This window comes from Gadus morhua, chromosome 1, assembly GCF_902167405.1.
Source record: "Gadus morhua chromosome 1, gadMor3.0, whole genome shotgun sequence".
In the NCBI taxonomy this organism is placed as follows: domain Eukaryota; kingdom Metazoa; phylum Chordata; class Actinopteri; order Gadiformes; family Gadidae; genus Gadus; species Gadus morhua.
The window spans coordinates 23,534,403-23,561,127 of record NC_044048.1 but is presented as its reverse complement, the minus strand read 5'-3'; the positions used below and the strand labels follow the sequence as shown (position 1 = coordinate 23,561,127).

General features: G+C 45.6%; 2 protein-coding genes and 1 long non-coding RNA gene across 3 annotated transcripts; 2 read left to right on the top strand and 1 right to left on the bottom strand.

The window, feature by feature from the left end:
- Positions 1 to 1,701: 1,701 nt before the first annotated feature.
- Positions 1,702 to 3,855, bottom strand: LOC115540006 (uncharacterized). Its single transcript, XR_003976088.1, has 3 exons — positions 3,626 to 3,855; positions 2,828 to 2,968; positions 1,702 to 2,653 (listed from the first exon to the last, which is right to left on the bottom strand). It is a non-coding gene; the product is annotated as an uncharacterized LOC115540006 (long non-coding RNA).
- A 10,427-nt stretch (positions 3,856 to 14,282) lies between these two features.
- Positions 14,283 to 20,258, top strand: LOC115539991 (keratin, type I cytoskeletal 18). The gene is made up of 7 exons (XM_030350946.1): positions 14,283 to 14,855; positions 17,055 to 17,137; positions 17,527 to 17,683; positions 18,558 to 18,722; positions 18,919 to 19,044; positions 19,186 to 19,406; positions 19,594 to 20,258. Exons 1-7 carry the CDS (start codon positions 14,379 to 14,381, stop codon positions 19,709 to 19,711), a joined length of 1,347 nt encoding a protein of 448 aa, XP_030206806.1. The 5' UTR covers positions 14,283 to 14,378; the 3' UTR covers positions 19,712 to 20,258.
- A 1,165-nt stretch (positions 20,259 to 21,423) lies between these two features.
- On the top strand, positions 21,424 to 25,186 carry LOC115539996 (keratin, type I cytoskeletal 18). The gene is made up of 7 exons (XM_030350957.1): positions 21,424 to 21,992; positions 22,424 to 22,506; positions 22,674 to 22,830; positions 23,152 to 23,316; positions 23,605 to 23,730; positions 24,148 to 24,374; positions 24,766 to 25,186. Exons 1-7 carry the CDS (start codon positions 21,582 to 21,584, stop codon positions 24,878 to 24,880), a joined length of 1,284 nt encoding a protein of 427 aa, XP_030206817.1. The 5' UTR covers positions 21,424 to 21,581; the 3' UTR covers positions 24,881 to 25,186.
- The last annotated feature ends 1,539 nt before the right edge of the window (positions 25,187 to 26,725 follow it).

Here is a 26,725-nt window from a genome sequence, read left to right as displayed (position 1 = left end):
ACTAAATAGTCAGGTCCAATTCCTTCTCAGGACCACCTCCCTCTCGCCCCAGACCCTGCCACCCCCCCCCTACCTCTACCCTGTCTCTAACCTCAGCTCAACTCTCTACCCCACTCTCTAACCCTGGATCTAACCACTAGTCAACTCCACCCTAACCCTGTAATAAACCATTAGTCAACTCCACAACTCCACTCTAACCATGTGTAAAACCATAAGCGACTCCACTCTTAAAGGCACCCAGTGCAACTTTCGAGGCTTAAAAATAAACATTCAATTTCTAGTCTTTTTTACACGTAGTAAGTTTCAATAACTCCATACCATTGCATACCGACATTCAAGCAGCAAAGATGAGACGTCGTTGTGTGGTGAGAACTGATAGAAAATCGATAACAACAACAATGCAGCCATTTTCTTCATTTTTTGTAACCTACAATAAATAAAGCAGGCTTCCAGTCAATGGAAAAATGGCTTCTCCCCACCGGCGATTGTTGTTGTTTACGATTTTCTATCAGTTCTCACCACACAACGACGTCTCATCTTTGCTCCTTGAATGTCTATATGTAATGGTATGGAGTTATTGAAACTTACTACGTGTAAAAAAGACTAGAAATTGAATGTTTATTTTTCATTGAATGTTTGCATAAAGTTGCACCGGGTGCCTTTAACCCTGTATTAAAACACAGGTCATCTCCACTGTCTAACCCTCTATAAAAGCACTGGTCCAAACCCCACTCCCTAACCCCATGTTAAACAATTGGTCAACTACCCTCCATTAAACCTTTGGGCAACTCCCCAACCCTAATTTAAAAGATTATATTAAACCTGGTCCACTCCCTAACCCAACTCCCCAACCCTGGGAGAAACCATTGGTCAGCTCCCCGCCCGACTCTCTAACCCATGGAAGATGATAACCAATGGTCCACACAGTGCCAGGTTCTCAGATCAACCCAATAGGGTAAATCATTCCCCTACTTTTCCGTCGATTGATTTTTATCCGTCATGAGGATTACGGTTATTGGTGACTTGAGTTAAATATTGACATGGCAACAGTGGCTATTTGCGGTGTCTGATGAAGTCGGATGCTTTGCAGACATTGTGTCAACGTTTGAAGCGGGAGAAGTCGTCAGCGAGCGTGATCCATGGACAAAGTCCACCAAGGGTTCTCTGTCCAGTCTGTCCGTCTGCTGCTAATGCTCCTAGCTGTCCTCACAACTCTCACGGGGGAGTTGTGTAATGAGGCTAACTGGTTGCCGTGCATCACCCAAGTGGGTGCCACACACTGGCAGTGGATGAGGTTTGATAATCAACTCCCCCCCCCCCCCTCCATATAATTATTATTCATTATCGATTCATTATCATAATAACCTCACTTAACCGATTCAATTCAACAGATTCCAAGTCTTATTAGGTTGATATCATATCTCTTTAATGATATATGACAAGTACACCTAGTAATAATGGACTAATTTTTTTTATAACCCTAATTATTATTATTATAATTATTATGATTATAATAATAGATAGTAAAAGATTGATTGAGGATAGATTGTCCTGCTGTTATAAAATGGAATACTGTTGTGATATTACAAAACACATTAAATGCACAAACAAGATGCAGGCAACTCAGGATCATGAAAAACAGAGGAATTCACCCTACAGTATACTTCCTCCCACCCCTCACCCCTCACCCTCCCACCCTGTTAGTGGTGTATTAGCGGTCAAGCAGCGTCTCATTCCATTCCGATTAGCCGTTATCAGAGTTTCTCTTGGTTTACGTACACACGGCACATTCCAGACCAGTTGAGTATGATGAGGCCATCTACGGGAAGGGGTGAGAGGGGTTGAGAAGGGGGGACAAGGTGGGAGGGGGGAGGGAGGACAAGAGATTACACAGAGATATATTAAACAAACAGAGGTGAAGAGGGATCACAAAGCTCACGAAGGTCCACACAGCTGGAAGGGTCAGAAAACACACACACACACACGCAACGATACACACACAACTACACGACCACAATCTACCCCGACCGCACAACAACTCGACCGCAACAACGACACATCAACGCAACAACACAACCACAAAAGCAACGAGGATTGCAAAACACAACACCCACCCACACACACACACAACAAACCCCCGCACAAGACAACACAGACACATCATTATTATCGCAGGCCTATTATACTATCCCTACAAAATAAAGTGAGCATTGTCAGTAAACCGTTGGACGAATGGGAAGTGATTAGGGAGTTGAGTGTCCTCCCTGCAGTGGGAGGAAGGAGGGGAGTGAGGACTGATATCAAAAAAGGAGAAGGAGAACTCGATAGAAGACACGCCGCACAAGGAGACGGGAGAAGGCATCTTCAGGGCAACACCCCTGGATTCATGACACTTGGAGCGGTTTCAACACCACATAGCAGTCAGAAACCAGGGAAGAAGACAAAGCAAAGGCTGGGTTCTCAGTCATGGCGGAGAGGGTCGTGCAGCGGACCGGAGACGGGTTCATCAACCGACCAACTTACAAATCAAACAGTGATGGAGTTGGTAGGTGTGACCCACAGGCGTTTAATGTAGAGTTTACATTCACCACAAAATGAATGTCTTCAAGAGCTTCACAAGTCCACATTGGACGAGTATTAAAACCGGAGCTGACTGTGAATGAAATGCGGGCAACATGCTAAAATTAGACAATATAATTGCTGTTCTTAATTTGAACTTCCATCTAGGATGTTACTGGCCGCAAAGGGGAGAGGTCATGATAGGAAGGGGGTGAGAGCAATCCGCAAATAAAACAGATGTTACAGAAGCTGAGACAGTTAGACACACCCCACTGGAGATTGAGCTGAGTGGACCACCATCGTTTCATTTTATTATTTTACGTGCAGGAAAAAAAGGGCAGGGTCATTCCCTCCTCTCAGGTCGAGAGGTCAAAAGGGAAGGACTGAAGCCTTAAGAGGCTTCCACACCCTGAAACAAAACAGCCGGTCAGTAACAGGGCAAAGCAAGCCCTCACACAAACACAGGCTGACAGCAATGTACAAATGTCAACATAATTTATGAACTGGAAGCTCCCTTTACTGGATCATTTTTTTGGTTGCATTCTTATCTATTTTAGTTATATTCAAGGTCGTACCATTTCAAAAATATGATTTCAAACATATTTTTTACAAACACGATATTCCTACTCATCATCAAGTGGTCAACTACGGACCATGAATTGCAGACGAAAAAAGCAGCAAAAACGACATTGTCAACTAATGTCAACGTTGCGACAGCCATGTTGTGAAATGTGACATGGTGCCTCCGGACAGGAGCCTGGTGGCCCAGCGCCCCCATCACATAGTCTGTGGAGAACCATGATAAATATATATGCGACCTAGGAAAACATTACCTTGCATTCACTAACTAAACGGCTGCAAATGCTCCCTTTGGATGGCGGTCTTGAGCCCTGTTCACGCAAAACAATGATGCTTGCACGATATCAACCTTTTTAATCCCAAAGAGAGGTTAATGGTTCAATGAGATGTGAGCTACTGCTGAATTATTTGGAAAGGTAACCCTACGCCAAACAGAAGACACGCTACAGTTAAGGTACACAAACCACGAAGCTAGTCACCCACTCACCCATTAACTAATGATGAGTGAATTAAGGAGAGGCCGCTGTCGAACTCACGCCATCAAGCCTCTCTTAAGCGTTGTTCCCAATACACTATGAATCAAGTGATGAGTATTACATAATCACATTTCCTTCCTCGCAACCGCCCCGTGAGTAACCCTCGCGCTCCTTTACGTAAATCACACTTTATATCGAGAAGCAACACTGTTGTTTATGAACCGTATTGTCATCAGTTTGTTAGCGGCTCGCAGTTCTTTGCGAAATGCTCCAAAGTTACGGCGCGTCGATGAGTCAGGATGAAATACTGATGGCCTTAATCACTAGAACATCACAAGACATCCAATTAAGAGGTCACTGATGCAGCTGAGTCAACTCGTGACTTTTCCCGCAACATCTTGTTTTTCAATTTGCACTCGAGGGCTAGCTGAGGGCAGGGGCCCATGAGGGGCAGAGTACTGGCAGACTTCCTCAGATGCCAACACGTAGCCGCCAGACCTGACCGTACCACTAGGACCCACTCGACCAGAACGGTGGGCACTTGACGGGTATTTTTGCTTATGTGTGATTGTGTGAGTGTGCGTGTGGTTGTGTTTGCGTGTGTATGTTTTTGAATGCGTCAGCGTGCCTGTTTGTGTGTGTGTTTGTTTGTGTGTTTGCGTGTGTACGTGACTGTGTGTGCGAGCGTGATTTGTATGTGTCAGCGTGCCTGTTTTTGTGTGTGTGTGTGTGTGTGGCTCATTCTCATACTCGACTGCCGTTTCCAATGTGTATATGAGACATTTAACAAACAGCCAACGCCTTTTCTGTTGTCTCTTATCTCAAACTTTCATCGCTATCATTGTAGTCATCCTCCTTCAGTTTTATAACTTATTTTATTGCATCTGGTCTCATTGATACATATTCATCTTTATTTATCTGTGCTATCTTTAATTTTATTTCCCTGTTACGTGTTATCTGTGTTTATTGATGGCTGCTGGGAGCTCTCCATCCACCACTGTAGAGTCCTTTTATGTTTGCATTAGCTTTCTGCTGAATCTTAAATCGATTGCAATTTTATTTTTCAACTTAGCCCCTTATTTTCTCTTACGTATTTATTTTATTTTAGTACTTCATGTTATTGTGCACTTTCTCCAATGATTTTTGTCTCGTTAAAAATGCATGTTAATCGTTTTCTTTTACTAATCTATTTTATTTTATTGTATGACAATGTTTCTATGTGAAGCACATCTGAGTCTGCCGCGAGTATGAACTGTGCTATATAAATAAAGTAGCCTTGCCTAATATTATTGTGTATCATCGTAACCATCATCCTAGGTGGAGGTTGAAGGTGGAGGTTAACTGCCATACCGGCCAATCAGACCCAATGCACTGTCCCGAAATTCCGACGACTGCTTTCCTGTTGCCATTGGTAACAAACAGGAAGTCCACGCCGCCACAGTGGGCGGCGTGCGAAAAAACAAGCCAACAAAATGATCATACAGAAACGCACTGTGGAAAAAAGAGTGACGGCTCCAAGAGAAGCGCAGAGGAGTGGAAAGAAGAGGGAGCGAGGGAGGGAACCTGGAAAACAGTAGTGCTGACTAATGACTGCCAGACCGGGGGTCCCTGGTGGGCCCCTGGTCCTGGAAAGGTTTTGGGAATGAGAGGAGGGTACAGAGAGAGAGAGAGAGAGAGAGAGAGAGAGAGAGAGAGAGAGAGAGAGAGAGACACACAGACAGACAGACAGACAGACAGACAGACAGACGGACAGACAGACAGACAGACGGACAGACGGACGGACGGACAGACGGACAGACGGACAGACAGAGACATAGACAGAGAGGGAGGAGAGAGAGAGAGAAGGGGTTCCCTTAGTAACGGGGTCCTCCGGCAGAAGGGATTTCCCAGAACTCCACCTCTCCCACCTCCCCCTTTTCCGTCCGTGGTCGTACACATTCTGGCAACTCCTCGCCGCTCAGACAGAAGCTAATTACACAGGACGCATGAGTCACTCCCAAACAACCAAAATAGACGCAGCGCGGGGTTTGCGAAAAATGGCTTACCGACAAAAAAAAAGAAATGGGGAACAGATGCCTTCTTAAGGTTCTCTGGAAAGTAGTGGAACCGTCATTATTTCTCTTCAGTTTCTGAATGAATGACTCATTCGAACGTTCGGAGATGTGCCCAATGATAGGCTAAAGTCGCCTTTTGTTCCTGTCAATAATTGCAGTTATTATAACAATATATAACAGGAGGATCAAACAACAGCCTGCCGGTTGGTTTGTGATCACTGCTAGGTAGGCCCAGGCTGACCTTAAATAGCACCGTAGAAGGTCATAAAATGAGGTCGGGGTTCCAGGCCTGACGTGTTTAAAGCACTTTCAGACCATCAGGCAGTACCTTATTGTCCCTGCGATGTGTGCCACGACTGACTGGATGGATGGTGTGAAGGAAAGACTCAGGTCTTTGTCTGGGCTCAGAGCATGGCTACATCTCAGTCAAAGGCCCCTTTCACAGTCGAACAGTGTTTGGCACAGTCTTTGAAAATGATGTCCATGTTTTTTTTCTGTCACTCGTCCTCTGTCTTAAATCTCCCGGACTGAGAATGAAAGTGTAATGGTGTGTGGGGTGTTTTTTTTTTTTTTTTTTTCACACTTAAATGAGGCTATTGTGTTTGAGGGAACCAGCTAACAACAGGGTAGCCACGCACACAGGCATGCAGACGCTGCCCTGAAGACACCCTGAGCACACCAAACTGTATCTGGAAACGCTAACTACTGGACCAGTTAACTACTGGACCACTTTACTACTGGATTAGATAACTACTGGACCAGTTAACTACTGGACCACTTTACTACTGGATTAGATAACTACTGGACCACTTTACTACTGGACACATTGAACTACTAAATTAGTTAACTACTGGACCAACTAACTACTGGACTCAGTGAACGACTGGACCAGTTAACTACTGGACCCAGTGAACTTCTAGGTTAGTTAACTACTGGACCAGTTAACTCATGGATTTGTTAACTACTGAACCTTGTGAACTACTAGATTGGTTAACTACTTAGTTAACCCCTGGATTTCTTAACTACTGGACTTATTAACTCCTGAATTTGTTAACTACTGGACCAGTTAACTACCGGACCCAGTTAGTTACTGGATTAGTTGCTATTGGACCAGTTACCCAGTGGACCTGATAGAAACTATTGGTTGGTTAACCTCCGTAACTAATTGACCGGATTTTTCCACAAAATGCATTCTGGGAGAGAGGATACAACGGTCCAAAGTCATAACTGTAGAACTGCGGAATGTCTGTCAAAAAACGTTGTTTCCCGTTGCCGTGGCAACTGATGGAACAACCGTTTCTGAACTTTCCTTGCTTGGCGGCGTTCTGCGTCAGAGGGAGCCTGGATCCTGGGAGCAATTACAGAGCGGGAATGTGGTGGGAGGAGGGAGGGAGCGAGGGAGGGAGGGAGGGAGGGAGGGAGGAAAAGAAGAGAATGAATGACCAAGAGAGCAATAGAAATAAAGGAAGAAAGAACCAATTAAGAAAGGATGAAGAAAATAAAGGACAGAGCAAAAAAATACTTAAGCCTATAAAGAAAATGTTCCAGAAAGGAGACACTTTCATAAGCAAATCAGTAAATACAGATGCAAATTCTGACCTAGTTAAGAGACATTCTTAGTCCAAAGGAACTTCATAATCAGCAACGGCTAATTCAAATGGGGCACGACCGTATTTGCAGTGGGAGGCACACTCTGGCTCAAGCTGGAGTCATCTCTGCTCGTGTCAGGGACGTATAGGAGAACAACGAGTCAACCTAGCGTGCTAGTAAAAAAGAACATAAAAGTAGCAGGGTAGTGTTTACAAGTCAATCATAGGCGTCATTCCTACTTGCGTGTCTGTGTATGTGTGAGGGAACAAAATACCCAAGGGGGTGTCTTGTGCACAATGCGTGTAAATTCCCAGCATGCACGGCACGGCACGAGCGCTAACCCCAGTATGTTGAGAGTGTCTGCGAGGACAGTACAGCAGGGCATACAGCAGGCATCCGTCTGCGTCATCTGCATCCAGACGCGAATAGCCTTTTGGCGTCAATTCCAGAGAACCGGCGTCGCTTAGTTTAGCAATCAACGCTCCCGGCGTGCCGGGATGGGGACCGCCCTCTTCCCCCCTGGGGAAGAGGGGAAGATCATTACTTTAGGGAACCCCAGCCCTCCTCCCCCTCCACGTAGCGCCGGTTCTGAGAAGGAACCACACCCTGAGCATCCTCTTCCTGCAGCATTGCTCACAACCGGCTGCAGCCGCCCACTGCTGGGTCAAAGCAAAACGTTCTGTGTCTCCGAAACGATGATTGACCACAGAACCTTTCCTTTTCTAATCATGCAATAATTACTGCCGGTGACCCTTGGCTCTATGGCTTTACAACGTGCGGCCGACCTTTGATGCACACTAATGCTCTACAGAGAGACTTTTGTTAGAGACGTGATTGTTGCTCTGGGGGGGGTCATTGACCCTCGCTCTATTCTGCAGGCTTATGCATGCACGCACGCACGTACGCCCACACACACACACACACACACACACACACACACACACACACACACACACACACACACACACACACACACACTGTGAGGTCTTACACAATAGGGGTTACATGACTTTACATGAGTTGCTTGGCAGTGTGCCGTCTTTCACAGCAACCTTTCCGTTGATAATGTTGGACACTTAATTAAAACAATTCACATAATCACAGGCCAAAGAACTGCATGACTTCACAAGCGATGCTTCATATTTACAATAGGTGGCAGTGCATTGATTCCAAGGCAATACCAACGAGCTGCTTCTGACACCACCAGACCTGAGTCAGCCGAACCTCTTGACCTCAGCTACAGTGAATCTGTGGACTTCTTCCTCTTCTCTTTTTCTCCTCCAGTTCATTAAGTGGATTTTCTACTGTTTTCCTGAACTTAATTCGGTCTCTTACCCCTCCCCGAGCCAGTGATCTTCTCATCATGCTTCATGCATGCACCGTTTAATTCAGAAAAACATACTCCAACATGGGTACAATTTGATATCTTCTCACCGTGTATCAAGTATGCATCGTTAACATTAGAAAGACATTCTACATTCACATTTACATTTAGGGCATTTAGCCGACGCTTTGATCCAAAGCGTACATTTGTCATAAGAAGGTGAAAAGATCTATCGCTGTCGGTACAGCGAGGTTAAACCAAATGCAACAAAGATAGCAAGGATAAGATGCTGCATAACTACTACTATAACTCAATACGACATACCATAAGTAGTAGTGGTATGTCGTATTGAGTAAGTAACAAGTAGGAGGCGTGGGACTGGTGGGCTACTACTACTCTAGGTGAACTCTGAACAGTGGAGGGACATGCTAACATCGGTAAGATGCGGACAATGGGCCACGAGAGGACGTTCATCGTTCAAACAAACACGACTGTTGGATCGGTGGGTGATCTCAACCCCTCCACAAACCCTCAACCTTTCATCGCTCAAGGACGTGTCACGCCCCACCCTGCCCAAAAATCACCCCCCATGTCTCCACCCCCTCCGCCCATAAGCCCCTTATACTCGTCTCCATCTCAGCGTCCCATCAGCCCCGTCCCGCCCCTCGGCTCCTCACAACAGGGGATTAGGGGGCAGTCACGGCGTCTAGGGGGCCGACACGCTGATGCTATCGTTTAAAGCCTGTGGAGTTCTGCATCGAAACCGGTCTGAAGAAATGAGTGCACTGCTTTCATGCCCCCTTCTCCCGGGATTTAAACCTGGGATCCAGGGATGGATGTGTTTGATACACTCGACACAGCATAGATAGATACACACTCCATTGAGACATCAGTCATACATCAAATAAACACACCCGGCACCAACACACTGAAAAACCACACATACACACAAGCACAGACACACAAACAAATCGCATATAAACTCACTCAGAAATGGGCAGCACACACACACTCTCTCTCCTCTCTCTCTCTCTCTCTCTCTCTCTCTCTCTCTCTCTCTCTCTCTCTCTCTCTCTCTCTCTCTCTCTCTCTCTCTCTCTCTCTCTCTCTCTCTCTCTCTCTCTCCCCCCCCCCCCCCCCCCCCCCCACCCTCCCAGCCGTTGTTCGTTGTTTCCCAGAAGGAGAGGTGCGTGATGCCAGTATGTCTGAATAACAAAACGGAACACCTGTATAGAATGTTCCACACACACCTGGCAAATAATCCAATGGTGCCGTCACCTGCGCCGTCCATGATTCAATACACTATCAACTACCAAGTGTCTCATGATAAACTGATGACATGACGTGGTTAGACAGTGGTGTGGAGTAGGTTCCAGCTGGTAAATAGATGACACGCGCAAGTGGATGAGAGAGTTGAGTGACTCGGAGACAGTGTGTTCCTGGGTGAACGGCCTCTTTAAAATGTGCTTTGGGGGTGGGCGGTCTGTCCTTCCCAAACAAGTTCTTGTATAGCAGTTTGTTCTACCATTGAATGAGGTGTTGCGGGATGAATCGCCATGGTTCCCTTGGAATCCACATCGGGGGGGTCAGATGGGCGCATTTCCTTGGCCAGGCCCTCATACGCGGGCTCTCAATGGCTGCTCTCAGATTCAGATTCCGCAGGACTTGGCAGTGAGCAGTGCCCCCCCAACCCCTCCCACCCTCGCCTGTCTGGGCACTCTGATTTAGGACCTCCAGTGGGTGTTCTGTGACCCCCGAGGTCAGACCATCCCGGAGACGCCCGGAGCTCGAACAAGACCTCTACAGTTCTAGTCCTCAGCCGGGGCCAGCCCAGTTACCGATAGTTCATCTTCCCAATTCCTGTCACTCTCTTCCCCCTCATAGAATTGAAGGGAACCGACTCGAGTGGAAAGTCAAAGCATCTGAACTACACAGCACGCAGTTCCCTTTTGCTGAACAAAGTCTTAAAATCAAGATAAGCTATGTAAATAAGTTCCAGATCTGGGGAAAGAATAAATCATCCGACATCTTCCAGGAACCCAGCAAGATTCTACAACGTCCGATGCAAGAGATACAAGAGGAGCTTGAGCTGGCATGCACCAGACAAACAAATACCAAAGAACCAACGGGCACCAAGTGACTCACGGCGAGTAGGCCTGCTAACGCTCAGGGGGGAAGGCAGGAAGTCAGCCATGAGCGCACACCTGCACCTCTGGCTAACCTCCAGGTGGTTTTAAGTACGTTCAGAAGCCCAGGACCAAAAGAAGTGGGCATAATCATGTTGGACGACAAAAACAAAATGTGTTATTATATGCTTATAAAAAAAAGTGTACATATATTTTACCTGCATTTATTATATTTCTTCATTCTAAGGACGAGGACGGCGAGATAGTCTAGTGCTAATGGTGTTTGACTCTCGCGAAAGACCATTGGTTCAAAACCCAGTGTCTGCGGTCGACCTGTAGGTATATGGTTGCGAGATTTCCTAACTCCTACCTGCTCCTTTATGTCGTGTATTTTTGAGAAGGTAATTAACTGTAAGCCTCAGTGGATAAAAGCACATGCTAAAAGACAATGAAAAGGACAAATGATAAATCTCAGTAGACAGTCATTTAATCCTCTTCTAGGTAATGTAGTCTGAAGGGGGAGTTTCCCAAACACCTTTCACATTACACCACAGTGATGTCAGGCTTTACAATTTACCCTCAGTGCTATAGATACCTGTTATTATCTAGGGGATGCAATGACAGGGGTTAAGCCTGATTAAAGCGCAGGCTTCACAGACAAGTTTTCATTATGTAGAATCACGCTTTTTTTCCATCAGGCAGATAAAGACAACAACAAAAAGAGTTTTAGGAAGAAAAGCGGCCTGGGTGGGGTGACTGGGATTCAGTGTCAAACAGACAAAAAGCCTTGATGGGCCGCCAGAACATTCCGGGTATAACCAAGGTACCACAGAGGCTTGCCAAGGCTTGTGACCAACATGAATCACACCTCACATGAAGCCCCCTCACTGAGCTGAGAACAGGCCATTCAGGCGAGGGTATAAAGGCTTAGGGGGGCTCTTTTCATGTTGGTATATTGTGTCTTGTTATAGAAATATGACAACTATAGAACATAATGGAAATTAAATAGATTGAGTGAGTGAGTGAGTGAGTGAGTGAGTGAGTGAGTGAGTGAGTGAGTGAGTGAGTGAGTGAGTGAGTGAGTGAGTGAGTGAGTGAGTGAGTGTAAACCCATGCATGTAAACCCATGTATGTATGAATGAATGTATGTACGTACATGTGTGTTTGAATAAGTAGCGGGACTCTTTACAAAGCCGTAGCATATGCATTACTGTCCACAACCAGTTTACAGTCATCAATCATTGTAATGAGGATGATAAGCCAGGTGCTCATCTTACCGATGCTTACCTGCCCTTAAAGCAAACAAACCCTCCCACCTGCCTTTTGTTTCCTCAAACAACCCGCATGTCCTCACCTCTGTTGTTATGACTATCATCTGTGTTTTCCTTACTGGGTGGGGCATCACACATCATCACAATCAAATCCAGAAAACCCAGACAGGGATACAGCGAGGGGGGAATGCTGAGGGGACATTTCTGAGACTATTAAAGAGGCCCTTTGGTGGTCGGCTGTTATGTTTGACAGGAAGAGGAGGCTTCCGTGAGGTTGATGCTTATATACAGTGGCGACTTCATCTCACATGCCACCGGAGCAAACCGGCTTTGCTGGTACTCTCACCCTCATGTCTCACTTTAAAAATGAACATTGATGGGAAAAATCAGATTTGTAACAATAAAACAATGAGATAAGCAAAGCTATGAGCATGGATTATTTCATAGCTGGAATAAACCTGTTGAAAAACATGAGTAGTTTGATGAGCTTTGAGCTTTGGTATGCAGCTCTCACTTAAGCTGGATTGAGGGGCACTGGGGTTAAACTGAACAGCACTGAATAGCCAAGACAGAATGAAGATGTTAATCGTTAATCAGCAGCTCTCCAGACCCAACATATCCGGCCCTACCATCCTTTCTGGAAAACAAACAAGAGTTCAGAGCAAAGGATGTGAGCCGACCTAGACCATAACGAAACCTTGACTGTAACTGTTAAATGGTGGGTAGGATGCAAGATGACAATCCAAACAAAGGGAAAGTAAAAACATCATGTCTTAAATATGTACATAAGCCATCTGTGTACACATCGCTAGATCATTCCGCGTCGTAAAAATACACACTACGGGTTTGTATGTTCGCTAGAAGAAGGATAAGACGAAGGAGCAGCTTGTAACTTGTTTAAGAGGGACCAGGGGTTGGGGGTACGGCATGTCGCAGCAACCCCCCCCCACTGTTCCAGCCCAGCAGGGGGGGTCTTGTTGGTTATGCTGCCCAGTCTGCAGAGGTCTTTGTTTCTGCGTGTACACACGTGACCAACAGCGATTGTTCTGTTGTTTGTCCCCTCTGCAGGACACATCCGTCCTGGCCCAGAGCAGCCCACACACATCCGGGCTTCGGCACACAGACCATACACACCATATGCCCGCAAGATCTTCCCAGTAAGATAAGTGGACACTTCAGTTGTTGCTTTTTTTCATGGAAAGCAAATCGGCGTTGACCGACCTACACAAGTTAAAGTTTAAAGTTAAAGGAACGTCAAACATTTTTTACATTTAGACAAGAAGACCCTCTTGTCCAAAGCAACCAATGATGGATTTAGGTCTTTGAGGAAGAGGTAGGCGTCCGTGAACATTGGTGACCCGAACACACTAGCCCCTTCGTTATCCGGCCCCCATCTTAGAAAGCACTTCGACTTGTGACTTACACAGTAGAGCCACATACGTGTTGACTTTAGAGTGCTGGTGCTAACCTATTGCGTGTTCAGCCCCGAGACCCAGGGTGCCAGAGACAACCACCATTTAGGCCAAATATGCAACAAAACCAGCGTTTCCCACGGTCTCCACTCCCCTATCTAACTATGCCGGCCGCAAATACTGCGCTACTGCAACACACGGGATCAGACAAAAGGCGGGGCTTTCGACCTCTGATGGAACACCCAGATTTGGGAGTTCATCTTTCGTGAAATGACCTCAGTTCCTCATGCCTTCCCTTAATGCAGCTGACTCAAGGCTGTTATGACAGCAGCCAGCCTTTTTGGTGTACTTTGTGTGGTACACCCTACTATGGAACTCTTGTGAAAGATTTTCACAATATGGAAAAACATAGGGACCAATAACACGACGTACGTAGGGAGCAATAGGGTGTGTCTTTTACCAAGGAACATCAATGCTGAAAAAAACACGCTGTTTGTTGTGTTGAACTTCAGTGATTCATTTCCTTCTTTTCCCTGTAATTGATGAGCTTTGAATATATAACATTTCTTAGAGAACTGTGACAATAGACAGGGCAAGTTATAAAGCAGGTTAATTCCCTTAAAGTTATTATAATTATTTAGCTTGATTTAACAAGAGGTTAAATTTAGTCTTTTAACTGACAAAAGAAAAGAAAAGTGAACGGAATTTCCAGTCACAGCAAAATTTTGCAACACGCCAACTCATCTTGACGACGGACAAAGGCATGCAGGCTGAGCAGCCCTGCGGTACAGCCCGCTGGAACGAGAGGGGCGGTAACCCAGGAAATGTGGGCGTGGCCAGGGGGCCGGCTCAGGGGCCCAGTGACTTTAAATACTACCGGCGTCCTCTCCTCTCCTCCTGCATGTCTGTGTGCTCCCGTTAGTGCTTAACCCAGCCCGCGCCTCTCAGTCTCACTCTCTCTCTCTCCCTGTGTGCCGAGCTCCCACAATGAGTTACCAGAAGAGCACCTCCTACTCCGTCCGCTCCAGCGGGAGCAGTAGGGGCCCCTCTGGCCATGTGTCCATGGACCACAGAGCCGTGTTCCCCCCCCACAAGGCGTCCAGCATCTACGCCGGCGCCGGTGGCCAGGGGACCCGCATTTCGTCCTCCTATCAGTCGGGGGTCCGCAGCAGCAGCGGGGGGTCCGGGATGGGATTGGGCTCCGGGATGGGAATGGGAATCAGTGGATTCTCCGGCGGCGTGCAGGTAAACTCCAGCGGGCAGTCCGGCCACATCATGGGCAACGAGAAGTTTGCCATGCAGAACCTCAACGACCGCCTGTCCAGCTACCTGGAGACGGTGAGGAGCCTGGAGCAGTCCAACGGCGCGCTGGAGATCAAGATCCGCGAGGCCATGGAGAAGAGCGGGCCCGAGTTCCGCGACTACAGCAAGTACCAGGCCATCCTGGACGACCTGAGGAGGAAGGTGAGTCACCAAGGCAGGCCAGGGAGGAAAGAAGATGGAGGAGGAGGGGGGGGGGGGGAGTGGAGAGATGCTGGTGGTGGTGGTGACGGCGGTGGTGGTGGTGGCGAGGGGAGTTGTTGTTGTGTAACTTGGGGTAAAAGGTACTTCTGAGAGGTTGGGGGAGGAGGGGTAAAGTGGGAGGGAAGATGGGGGGGGGGGGGGGGTTGCTAGAATCGGTTTGATTGATGGCAAGTGGGGGCCGGAGAGTACTCCAACTTCTTCTTATGATGGTTTGAATACTTACCCCGTTGTTCAAAATAAATAGGTGTAAGATAAGAGAAAGTGAGCCAAGAAGCAAACGTTGATGATCTTGACACGTGTCATAAACCTTCTTGCTCGGGATTGAACTGACCTTATGAGGTTTTAGCTGTGAATCGTTCCTTGTTCTCTGATCGGCTACTGTGTGGGCAGCAGTCCCGGGCAGGGGGCCCAGATGGAAGGAATTTTAGTAAACCGGCTAACGGCTGAGAGAGCGAGAGAGAGCAAGAGAGCGAGAGAGACTCGCGGAACAAAATGGAGGAGTGGTTCAGTGACCTTAAGCATTAAAAGACAAACAAGTTGCAATGCCTAGAAACCTGAGTGTTTGTTCATCTCACACCCTCTTGGTAACTAGTCACTGTATGTATTCCCAAGAGACACAAAAGGGAGCAATGCCATTTTACAAGACGGAACACAGTTTAAGGACTTGTGTGTGTACATTACTACAACTGATAAGGAGGGAAGGCAGGAGAGAGTGAAAACTAAAAGTCCCCATGGAAGCCAACCTAGACAGTAAATGTACACCTTTTATTTACTACTTAGTGAAATGTGTGCGGTAAAAGTGCTTCAGGTTTCTTATCAACCTCTGAGGAGGAGTTTGTTGGCTCAGTGACATTACAATAGTCATTTAAAAATGAATGAATTAATTCTAATCTCTACTCAGCTCTCTTTAAATCCACTGGTGGCGCCAGTTTTAAGACACCACAGAATAAAGATGATAATGACGAGAATATGGAGAATGGAAAGCATTTGGATGGAGATTTTTATTAAATAATTTGCTTGTAATTGCATGAAATTTAAAACCAAAAAATGGTCGAGCACAAATTGAGAAGCCAACCGAACACTGCGGTACTTGTTTGTTGAAAACATTTCATAGGTTACAGAAATAAACTTGAGACTAAGAAAAGGGAACCATTGTGGTTTGGTGATTAGGCGTGGCAGTTTAAGTATTTATTTCAAGACTCCCTTGAAATCGGTATAAAGCGTGGGAGAGAGGCCCACATGAAGGTCAGCCAAGTCTTGAAAACGAGAGTAATTACAAAACCAGTAAAAGGATGAAGAAGATGGGCTGACAGTGCCATTTTCCATTTGGAACAGATATAATCTGCGGCAGTTATTATCCATGACAACTTGCAAACTGTAATTGGAGCCAAAATAGGGCCATTTTAGTCGGCTAACTCCAATGTTCAACTGATTTAGAAGTCAGTCATGTAGTCCTGACAGACCAGGGTCACATTGACTCTGTTTGGCTCTTTGAGAGATGAGTATCCCCCTCCTCCACCACCGCCCAAGCCCACAGTAACCCACCCAACAGGCTTGCAAAAACAACGATTCTAAGTGCCGGCAACAACAGGAAACCCAACTAAGCCATGAGCACTCTCATCTGCTCAAGTCAACATGCACTTTCCCAGACCCATAGACACGGCTCTTACCCTCCTCTTAACCCTCATATTAAGCCGTTACCTTCTACATTCACCCTGGCTCATGCAAATCACCTTCTCCCATCCTGCCCGATGACAGTCGGAATCCTGTTCCCTAGCAGCCAAGGGGAAGCTGTTGTTTGGCAGTAAATGATTGGCTCACAGACATACGTCACCTGCATGCCTCCCGTCACTTTTCCCAGAGTCCTTATCTGAGGCCGTTCCACTGGCTGCGCAAACACTGGTGGTAACTGCTACCAGTATTTGCGTTAGCCAAAACAGCCAACGCCACTGGTCTTGTTTCCAAGACAATGACAAACCCATTAAAAATAAAGAGCTGTTGTACACACTTATCTCCGGTTATCCAAATGATAATATTTTTTGATAATATTAGTTTGTTTGATGTCGCCCGAGAAAATGTAGTTCCTTCCGGATTCTAAACAGTTTTTTTCTTCCTTCCTCCCGAATGACCCTGGTGTAGGTGTTTGATGCCACCGTGGACAATGCCCGTGTGATCCTGCAGATCGACAACGCACGCCTGGCCGCTGATGACTTCAGAGTGAAGTAAGAGCAGACCATGGAACCACAGACTGTAAAAACTACAACTACAAAGCAGCTTACCCCTGTTATGGGGGTGGATGGTTGCACTAGTTTGGGCCGTAGTGTAATAAAACCACCAAAGCTAGCAGCTTACATTATGCTATGTCTGGGTTGTCTGATCTTCACACCCTAGAGTCTACTGTAAGTCTGTAACGCAAAATGACTGATGGTTTAATTTAAAGCATGCCAAGATATCGTTACGATTAAGTGTTTCTGCATCTACAAAAAACAAAGAAAACTCCTACTCTCAAGCAGCAGTGGTTTAGATTTTCATCAAGCCCAATGATCACACGATTAAGATTGCCAAATGTAGGGCTAGTATTAACCAAAGATCTCCTCTGTTCTGCTTCCAGGTTTGAGTCTGAGCTGACCATCCGCCAGTCCGTCGAGGCCGACATCGTTGGTCTGAGGAAGCTCATCGACGACACCAACATGGGCCGCATGAACCTGGAAAGCGAGATCGAAGCCCTGAAGGAGGAGCTCATTCACCTCAAGAAGAACCACGACAACGTGAGTTCACACTACAGACTGTATGAAACCCCAAGCCATGGGAGAACATGGCCCAACAGGGACAGCCGCATACACAGGTAGTCCCTATTGCTGTTTTTGATTGGCGGTAAACTGTCATTCCATGGAGTTTAAAGATTGAATTGCAATGGTGCATGTTTCACCAGAGATGGCGTTATTCTAGCAGTTCAATTTTTTCCCTTCACTTCAAATTAAACCTAAAGCTCTTCATAGAAGCCCATATGGAAACATTGAACTTCATCACTTTTATTTTATTTCAATACCACGGCCAAAGTAACACAACACATGGTGGTTCTCAAAGCACGCATAGAATGAGCAGAAGGGTCGGCTCCTGACCTCCTCTGTGGGGGGGGGGGGGGCGACATTCCTGAACATTTTACAAACATACTGTTTATGTGGGAGTCTGGGAGGGTTTGGTAGGAGTCCTGATCTGAAATATAGTGAATTCTTCAGCGAGCTTGATCATAAAAATCCCTTCTTCCCCATGAGGCTACCACAGGGCCGTCTAATTACTAGCATTGAGGAGAAGCGACCGACGCCCGTGGGCTGCTGGTTTATAATTGAATGCAGTGTCTTGAATGAACTCAGTGACACACTTGCATACAATGTAAATACAGATACCACCTACATAAACTATGACAAAACACAGATGTAAATCCTACCTATACTTTGATAAAAATACATAAAGGAAACCTAAACTTTGACAAAAGCCGGATCAGGCCTACACTCACAGGGCAGCAGATTAGATAAAAATCTACAAATCTTTACCATTAAAGTTTAAGAGCAGGCCAATCCATGTTGTAGAGCTGGCCAGACTCCCATGTGACAACTATGTGATCGGTTGTGGTTCCTTCAGGATGTGATGGAGCTCCGCAGCCAGGTCTCCCAGTCCGGAGTGCAGGTGGATGTAGACGCCCCTAAGGGCCAGGACCTTGCCCAGATCATGTCAGAGATCAGGGCCAAGTACGAGAAGATGGCACTGAAGAACCAGGAGGAGCTGAAGGCATGGCACGAATCCCAGGTAAACAGCTATCCACTATTACCTTTCCAATACATTCACTCCAACCTCCAAGCAAATTATAATGTTATCCTATTGGTGAATTCAGGTTTTATTTAATATCAGCCGATGGACTTAAGATTTTCACTCGACGTCTCACGTTTCTGACCAAGAGAATGTAGCCTACTAATAGATTTCTGTGGGATTTCTTTCCTTGCAGATTACCACTGTACAGACCGAGGTGACCCAGAACACACAGGCCCTGAAGGGGGCACAGGTAGAGGTCAGCGAGCTGCGCAGAACGCTGCAGACCTTGGAGATCGAGCTGGAGTCCCAGAGGAGCTTGGTGAGGAGAACAGCCTCCGTCAGCCTTCGCTTCGTTGGCGCCAACTTATTATATTCACTGTTCTCCTTCGGTCCGTGTCATCTCATGTCCTTCAGAATGTGTTTTCTTTAATGTTCGTGCCTTTATTTTCTATCCTAACAGAAACTGTCGCTGGAGGGCACACTGAGGGACACTGAGATGCGCTTCAACATGGAGGTCGAGGCCCTCAACAACGTCATCAGAGGGCTGGAGTCGGAGCTCACCCAGCTGCGCGGCAACATCCAGAACCAGACACAGGAGTATGAGGCCCTGCTCAACATGAAAATGAAGCTGGAGGCAGAGATCGCCACGTACAGAAGGCTGCTGGACGGAGGAGACTTCAAGTGAGTTAATGAAAAAATGGCAGATGCAGTGCATCTAGCGAGTACGTATAAACTATGTCCTCTTAGGTCCAGCGAATTTGTTCATAATACAGCTAAAGATGATATAGTCACAGGCCTGGATCTTTTATGGAATAACTTGACATGCCTAGTGACCATTCCCGCATCCCCCCCTCCCCCTCCCCACCAGACTTCAAGACGCCCTGGAAGAGCAGAAGGTTTCCAAGAAGACCAAGGTGATGACCGTCACACAGCACATGGTGGACGGCAAGGTTGTATCATCCAGCACAGAGACCAAGAACCTGTGAAAACCCCACGCACTGGTCTCCAAAACTCCCTTCCACCAACGCTGTCATACAATGGGGCAAAAAATAAATGATTGGAAACAAAGCAAATCATTTGACTATCCTTGCTTACTTACAGTGCTAACATGTTAGTAAAATGGCAGAATGTAGACCTGAAAATAGATTCTCCAAACCATTTCCTGTTTATCAAGCGCTATCATTACAATTGGCTGACGCAGACTGGAACACAAAAGAAATCTCGATCATCCTGTATTTATTGAATCATTTCCTGTTTTTTCTTTTGTCTTTGCGTGTTCTTCTTATCAGTTAAAGAGCGCAAGAGTTTACAACAAAAAAACGAAATTAATTAGAGAACTTGACCTGTATTGAAACTATGCACTATGCAAAAAAAAGAGAAGAGAAAAAGTGATACTAAAATGATGTAGATCAATTTGTTACATAAAGAATTTTTGTATACGTCATAGTTTTCCTTGGATTTCTTTCTGTCAACGTACCTGATGTTTTCATGTTCAGAGATTCAAATAAAGCCCCATTTCAGTCAAGGCTCCCAGTTTGACTGGAACTTATTGTGTATGAAATATACTTTATTTCAACAATACAACACTGCATTTTAGAAACATGGTGAAGCAAACAGCCCGGACTGAAAACATAGGTTTACTATGATAGTAAAAGTACATTATTATGATTATTTATCATCATCTTCTACATTAGGCTAAACATCAGCAACGGCCTTTTTGATCACTCTTTGAATCCAGAAGCTCCCAGACACAAGCTCACCAGTAAAAAATGGAAAGACAACTATAGAGTTCTGTAATTATTTATGAATGGAACGGAGGCGGTAGTTATTTAGGTAGGACCTAGTTGGATCACCAAAAACTTCAATTAATTCAGCAATTTTATGTTTACGACACTTTCCGGTGACAGCAGTAGAGGAAGCCATGTTCTTAGTTTGTTAGCAGGTACGAATTAGACCCACCCAAAACATTACATTTGTGTTCAAAGGTCCAGTCTAACAGGTTGCTCATTGGATTCAGAAGCCTTAGAGATCTGGTTGAGTCACATGACCAAATCTGCCATTTATTGGCCATTGGGTTCTTGACCAAATGTGCTTATTTATGTACTGTTTACTTCTTATAAGTGAAGTACCTGACTTCCCCAATGCCCCAATTTACATTTGATCATTCATAGTCAGATAAATACAATTATTTACAGCAAAAACCAATCCTGAATGAATAACACTGTCACGAGAACGACAGAGATAGGAGAGATCAGGTCGCGTCATTTGTTTGATGTAGTTTTCGTGATCATCTTCTGCAGCGAGATACAGATCCCGATTGTTCTCTCTATGAATAATTTACTAAACATAAATCAAGACATATGAAAGATAAAGTTTCACATTAGTGTAGTATTTTACTATATCACTGCAGGTCAATAATGTTCTCAGTTTTGTGTAGATAGCATTGGAGCAGACTTTGCCTTTGTAATGAGTGTTAATAATTGGACACTTGAACTCAACTGGCCCAGAGGGTTCAGGGTGCAGTACCTGTTGGGAGCAATAAAGTGTAAATTATTGAACATATTGCTTTGGATGACTTATCAGGGCTGCATAGTTATCCACCTGATAACAGTGCCTCGCCCATTTTTAACCTTCATTTGGACGTGCCAAACAATGGGAAAGGGCCAAGGTACGACAGTTATATGGACTCGGGCGGGGATGACAGGAAGCACCAGACGTTTTCAGGTGCTATATATAAAGGCCTTTGCGCCCCAGCCAGACACACTCTCTTTCTCTCAGCAGTAGCTAGCCAGCCTAGGTCTCCTTCCTTCCGACCTCCGTCCACTACTTCCACTACCCTAGTCTCAGCCTCATCCGATGGAGTTCCAAATGAAGAGAAGCAGTACCCACAAGCCCCATGGGAACTATGCTCACAGCATGGCAGGAGGAGCCGGCGGCAGCGGGGTCAGGATCTCCCGCTCCACGTCCTACAATGGACTGGTCGGCAGCGGCATGGCCAGCGGCATGGCCAGCGTTTTGGGCAGCGGCGGGAGCTACGACTACCAGTCCCTGGGAACCAACTCCGGGTCTTTCCAGTTGGGCAACGAGAAGTCCACCATGCAGCATCTCAACGATCGCTTGTCCAACTACCTGGAGACCGTGAGGCGGCTGGAGCAGGCAAACGGCACGCTCGAGGTCCAGATCTTTGAGTTCCTGGACAAGAAAGGCCCCGCTGCCAAGAGGGACTACAGCAAGTACGAATCCACCATCGCTATCCTGAGGGCCAAGGTGAGTGGCTCTCACCGGTTGACCTGTCCTCTTGAAGGCATCATTGGCATCATGGTCTCATTCAGAAATGTTTATTTTTTGTACTACATAGTTGGCCAAATGTTAGTTAAATACAAAGTAGTCAATCTGGATCAATCTGTATAGTACTGGATAAAATCAATTGAGTACTCGATTCTTAACACTTCTACTCTATACTACTTAGTTAACATTTGATCCATATACTTTAACAGTTGGTTGTGTACTACCTTTTAGGGCGTGTAAGGTGCACTCCCATGCAAGGATTCCAAATGATTAATTATGGCCATCTTATAATTTTCAGTTTTGTTCCTCACCAGGTCAATAGAATCCATGATATGTGCTGAGTTGATCCAGTCACTTACCTCACATTTTGATAGCTTTAAAATATCCTCTTTTCCATCAATCCCTTTCAGATCAACAACATGATTCAGGAAAACGCTGGGCTTTCCATTGCAGTCGATAACGCACATCTCGCAGCAGATGATTTCAAAAGCAAGTGAGTGTCTTTCGATTTGACTATTCATCCATGCAACATGAAGGAATCCATCTCCAGAATGACTGACCGTGATCAAATTACTTCTGGCAAAATCTGGCAAAATCTGAAATCTAAAGAGCGAATGTAAAATATGTTTTCTCTCATTTTTTGATGCTCGGCTCCGACAGAGTGGAGTACGAGCTTGTGATGCGTCAGTCGGTGGAGGCGGACATTTCAAGAATGCGCAAGATGCTGGACGACACAAACGTGATCCGTCTGCACCTGGAGAGCGACATCGAGTCCCTCAAGGAGGAGCTGATAACACTGAGAAAGTACCACAAGGCGGTAAGAAAATATACGCAGTATAAAGACAGTATACTTATGCTTTCAAATATCACGCCCTCCTCTTCACAAACATTTTCAGATATACTTCAGAAACCTTCAGTGGACCAAAATAAGATACCAAAAATTCTTCTAAAATTCTATTTTAAGGGCTAAAACTACAAAAATGTTCAGATATACCTTATACAAAGTGTCTGAATATCAAATAAAAACTATTTCATTTTGGATTAATTCCTCTCACAATCCCTCTGAACCTCTTTGGTGCGGAAGGATCACCTTGGCGGTGTTCAGGAAATGGCTCGCTGACCGTTTCCCCTTCCCCAGGATATGGCAGAGTTGCAGGCCCAAATCACCCAGACCGGGGTGCAGGTGGATGTGGACGCTCCAAAGGGCCAGGACATGGCGAAGGTCATGGAGGAGATGAGGGCCAAGTACGAGAGGATAGCCCTCAAGAACCAGGAAGAGCTGAAGGCGTGGCATGAGACTCAGGTAGACCCACAGGCAATACGGACCAAATGTGTGCTTAATGTTTCATCTGGTCCTATGTCTAGGAACCATATCTGAGAGCACAAAGCACTTTGTGTTGTGTTGTCCTGGTTTCCTGTATAGTTGTGGTTGGGTTGGGTTTAGAGGGTGTTGTCTCAACACCTTTGAGAATGTAACTTGATAATGGCAATCATATACAACTTGAAATGACATGTGGGCATGTATGTGTCGGATGAAAAGATTGCGCCTTGTTTGTTTGTATGACTCATACCTCGGTATACGTGTGCCCAGATTACAGAGGTACAGGGGCAGGTGACCCAGAACACAACAGCTCTGAAGGAAGCCAGCACTCTCCTGAGTGAAACCAGGAGGAGATTCCAGACCATGGATATCGAGCTGCAGTCCGAACTCAGTTTGGTAAGAAAGATCTTCACCACCTGTTTACATCACAAAATGACGATGGCTTTCAGGGGGGCACATTTCCACCCTTGTTTTCAAAAACAAATTCTTAAGTCTATTGCTGCGGCAATGTTGCCAGTTCCAACTTGTGGTCCTTGAGATACTGCGAGGTGAGCATGGGATTTGTTTAAAATACAAAATACAGATAAATTGAATGTAGAAAATATACAGATTATTTAATATACAATAAAAAGGCAATATTGTTTGGTAAATATAGAATCATGACTTCCTATTCTTTTTAACTTTTCGAGACCCCTTCTTATAACTGACGTATTTGGTGATCCGGAGAAGGTCCCACGATAATGCAGTGGTCCGCCTAAAGCCAAAGGATTGGTCTATTCTCTAAACCTCTCCCCCCCCAATGCCCCATGACAGAAAGCGTCACTAGAGGCGAGCCTGCGGGACGTGGAAATGCGCTACAACATGGAGATCGAGAAGTACAACCAGATCCTGCTGAGACTTCAGGACGAGCTCACTCGCATCCGCAGCGACATGCAGCAACACAACCAGGAGTACGAGATGCTGCTCAGCATCAAGATCAGGCTGGAGGCAGAGATCGCAGAGTACCGGAGACTTCTGGACGGGGAGCAGGTCCACATCAAGTGAGTGCACGAAGCAGAGAGGATGAAACTCTACAGATCCAGGCTAGAATCGGGAGGTCCAGAGTATTTGACGTGCACTTGACAAGTATGTGACTGCATTGACGTGGGATTTCTCAGAGTTTGTTGGAGGGTGGGGAAACTGCCCCTCAATGGTATAAAATATATCGGACTTCACACATATGGGAAGGGCAAGTGGCTCTATTGGCTAGATCCACAGCTTGTTCCATCAAATCAAGCACAATTAAAAAATCTAAAAATAAATACACTAATATGTGTTCACTATTTGTCCACCAAATGGCCTATATAATCCAGTTCAGGGCTTCACTCCACTCAGATATTGTTTTCAACCAACAAAACGTCACATTTAATTCCCCCTTTACTTACTTTTCAGAGTGGACCCCAAGAAGACCATTCAGACCAAAGTGGTGACAGTCACACAGACCCTGGTGGATGGAAAGGTGGTGTCGGAGAAACAAGATGTCAAAGCCACTGAAAAAGAGGTCTGATTCATCAAAGCCAGTGAGAAAGTGCTCTGAATTGTCGAAGCCAGTGAACAAGTGGTCAATTCTTAAGTGATTTAAGAGTAACGTGGGCCTTAATCATCTAGCAGCCATTTTGGGGGGACTTCCCCAACCTAGCTGGTGTTTAGAACAAAATATGGCCACTAGGTAAATAAGAACAATTAAGCATTAGGCTCTATGCTACAGTTGGTGTTTGGTTATTCTCAACATTTAAAAAAGCTGAACGAGATACCTTCGAGAAAATATAAAAAAAATTGCAAAAAGTGAAAAAAATAAAAGATTTCGAGCTGATGATCGCTACTGTGTGTCTTTTTTAAAATCTTTCAGCTACTTTTAATCTTGGTTCCGTTACCAATTCACCTTTCAGCAACCTCCCATGCATTCTTCCTTGGTCAGAGCACAAAATGTCTGCGTCAGCTCCTCGAAAAAACCAGCAATGTCAGACAGTTCTTGCCCCCTGTCTTTCCGAGGAGGGCCCCCTCCATTTCCCAGGCTGTTTCCAAATGCGTCCCAGCACTGCCTGGCGCAGCCCGCTCGCAGTGCTCTGAGTTTGTTTTCCTTTGTTTTATTCAGTCTGGTTCCTGTTTTGCTTGATACAGACTGACCTCCAACTCTCTCCTCCTCCTCTCTCACTGGAAAGCTCCACGTTGAAGGGGCTGCAAGCATATTGAAGGTGTCACTTTACACACTATTTGAGGGAGAGACCATGACCACTTTTGGCAACATTGAACCAACATAGGAAAAAATGACCCCTATCTCCACCTTTCCGTTTTTTGTTCCAAAGTATAAAATCAAGGTAAATGTTTACCCCCGGTCCACGCTGCAGATAATGAGACAATGTTTTGGAAAAGCGCAGGAACCATAATTCATTGTGACTTCCAGCCAGACAACAATGTCAAACGATTTCCCTACCAGACAGCAGTTGCCTAATTTTTTCCATCAACAATGTCCCACAGCCGTGGTGTGATGTTGCAGTGGATTTCTGACAAACCGGTTCCCTTGGTTCCTTAAAGCTGGTATTTGGACACATCGGTTTAGCCCTGAGACTGTCTAGCCATGTGACACACGAGACTGCGCAGCCCAGACTGATCCTTAAAAGAGGTCAGAAAAGCCGGCCAAGGGCACCAGGAAGAGAGTTAGAAACAAACAAGTACAAATGCACACCACATATGCAGAGAAGGACACATATACACACCTTACAATCTATTAACAGCAAAAATCCATGTTAATCATTTACACCCTAACAGACAGACAAACACACACAGACACTTTGAGACAGACGGAGAGGCATGAGAAATGAATGAAAGGAAGAGAGCCATAGACCAATAAACAGAAGAAAGTAGTATGGGTATGAAACTATTAGGAAGAGTGGGGCCAGATACCCTCTTCAACATACCTACCATTCCTGGGGAGCAGGGCCCTGTACAGGAGGCTGACACTACCTGGTTCTCTGTAGGGGAGTGCTCGGTCACGCTATACACATACCTCACTCCCAAGGAGATCTCTGGAAATACCAAAGATAATAACTAAAGCCGAAAGGATCCAGGCCTGGACAGAACTAAGATAGCAGTTACTGACCACTGGATCGGCAAAGTTTTGGTCTTAAGGACAGTAGCTGGACATAGGCAGCATTTTATTTTTTTAATTGTGGTTTCTTCTTCAATGAAATAAAGGAAAGCCACAATATTTGTCTGCCTTATTGTCTGTGTTGCATCGTTCATCCAAGCAATATATTTGTTGGTGCAGAATTCGATATCTAAATACAAATCCAAAAATATAAATGTACTTATAAGACCACATTCAAATAGGTGACAGGGAGCGTGGCTTTGG

Excerpts from the sequence above, each read along its gene's own strand:
- LOC115539996 (XM_030350957.1), top strand. The coding sequence starts at position 21,582 with ATGGAGTTCCAAATGAAGAGAAGCAGTACCCACAAGCCCCATGGGAAC. Across the intron at positions 23,317-23,604 it reads AGGCGTGGCATGAGACTCAG|ATTACAGAGGTACAGGGGCA; the intron begins GTAGACCCACAG and ends ACGTGTGCCCAG. Across the intron at positions 24,375-24,765 it reads GGGGAGCAGGTCCACATCAA|AGTGGACCCCAAGAAGACCA; the intron begins GTGAGTGCACGA and ends CTTACTTTTCAG.
- LOC115539991 (XM_030350946.1), top strand. The coding sequence starts at position 14,379 with ATGAGTTACCAGAAGAGCACCTCCTACTCCGTCCGCTCCAGCGGGAGC. Across the intron at positions 14,856-17,054 it reads TGGACGACCTGAGGAGGAAG|GTGTTTGATGCCACCGTGGA; the intron begins GTGAGTCACCAA and ends ACCCTGGTGTAG. Across the intron at positions 19,045-19,185 it reads TGGAGTCCCAGAGGAGCTTG|AAACTGTCGCTGGAGGGCAC; the intron begins GTGAGGAGAACA and ends CTATCCTAACAG.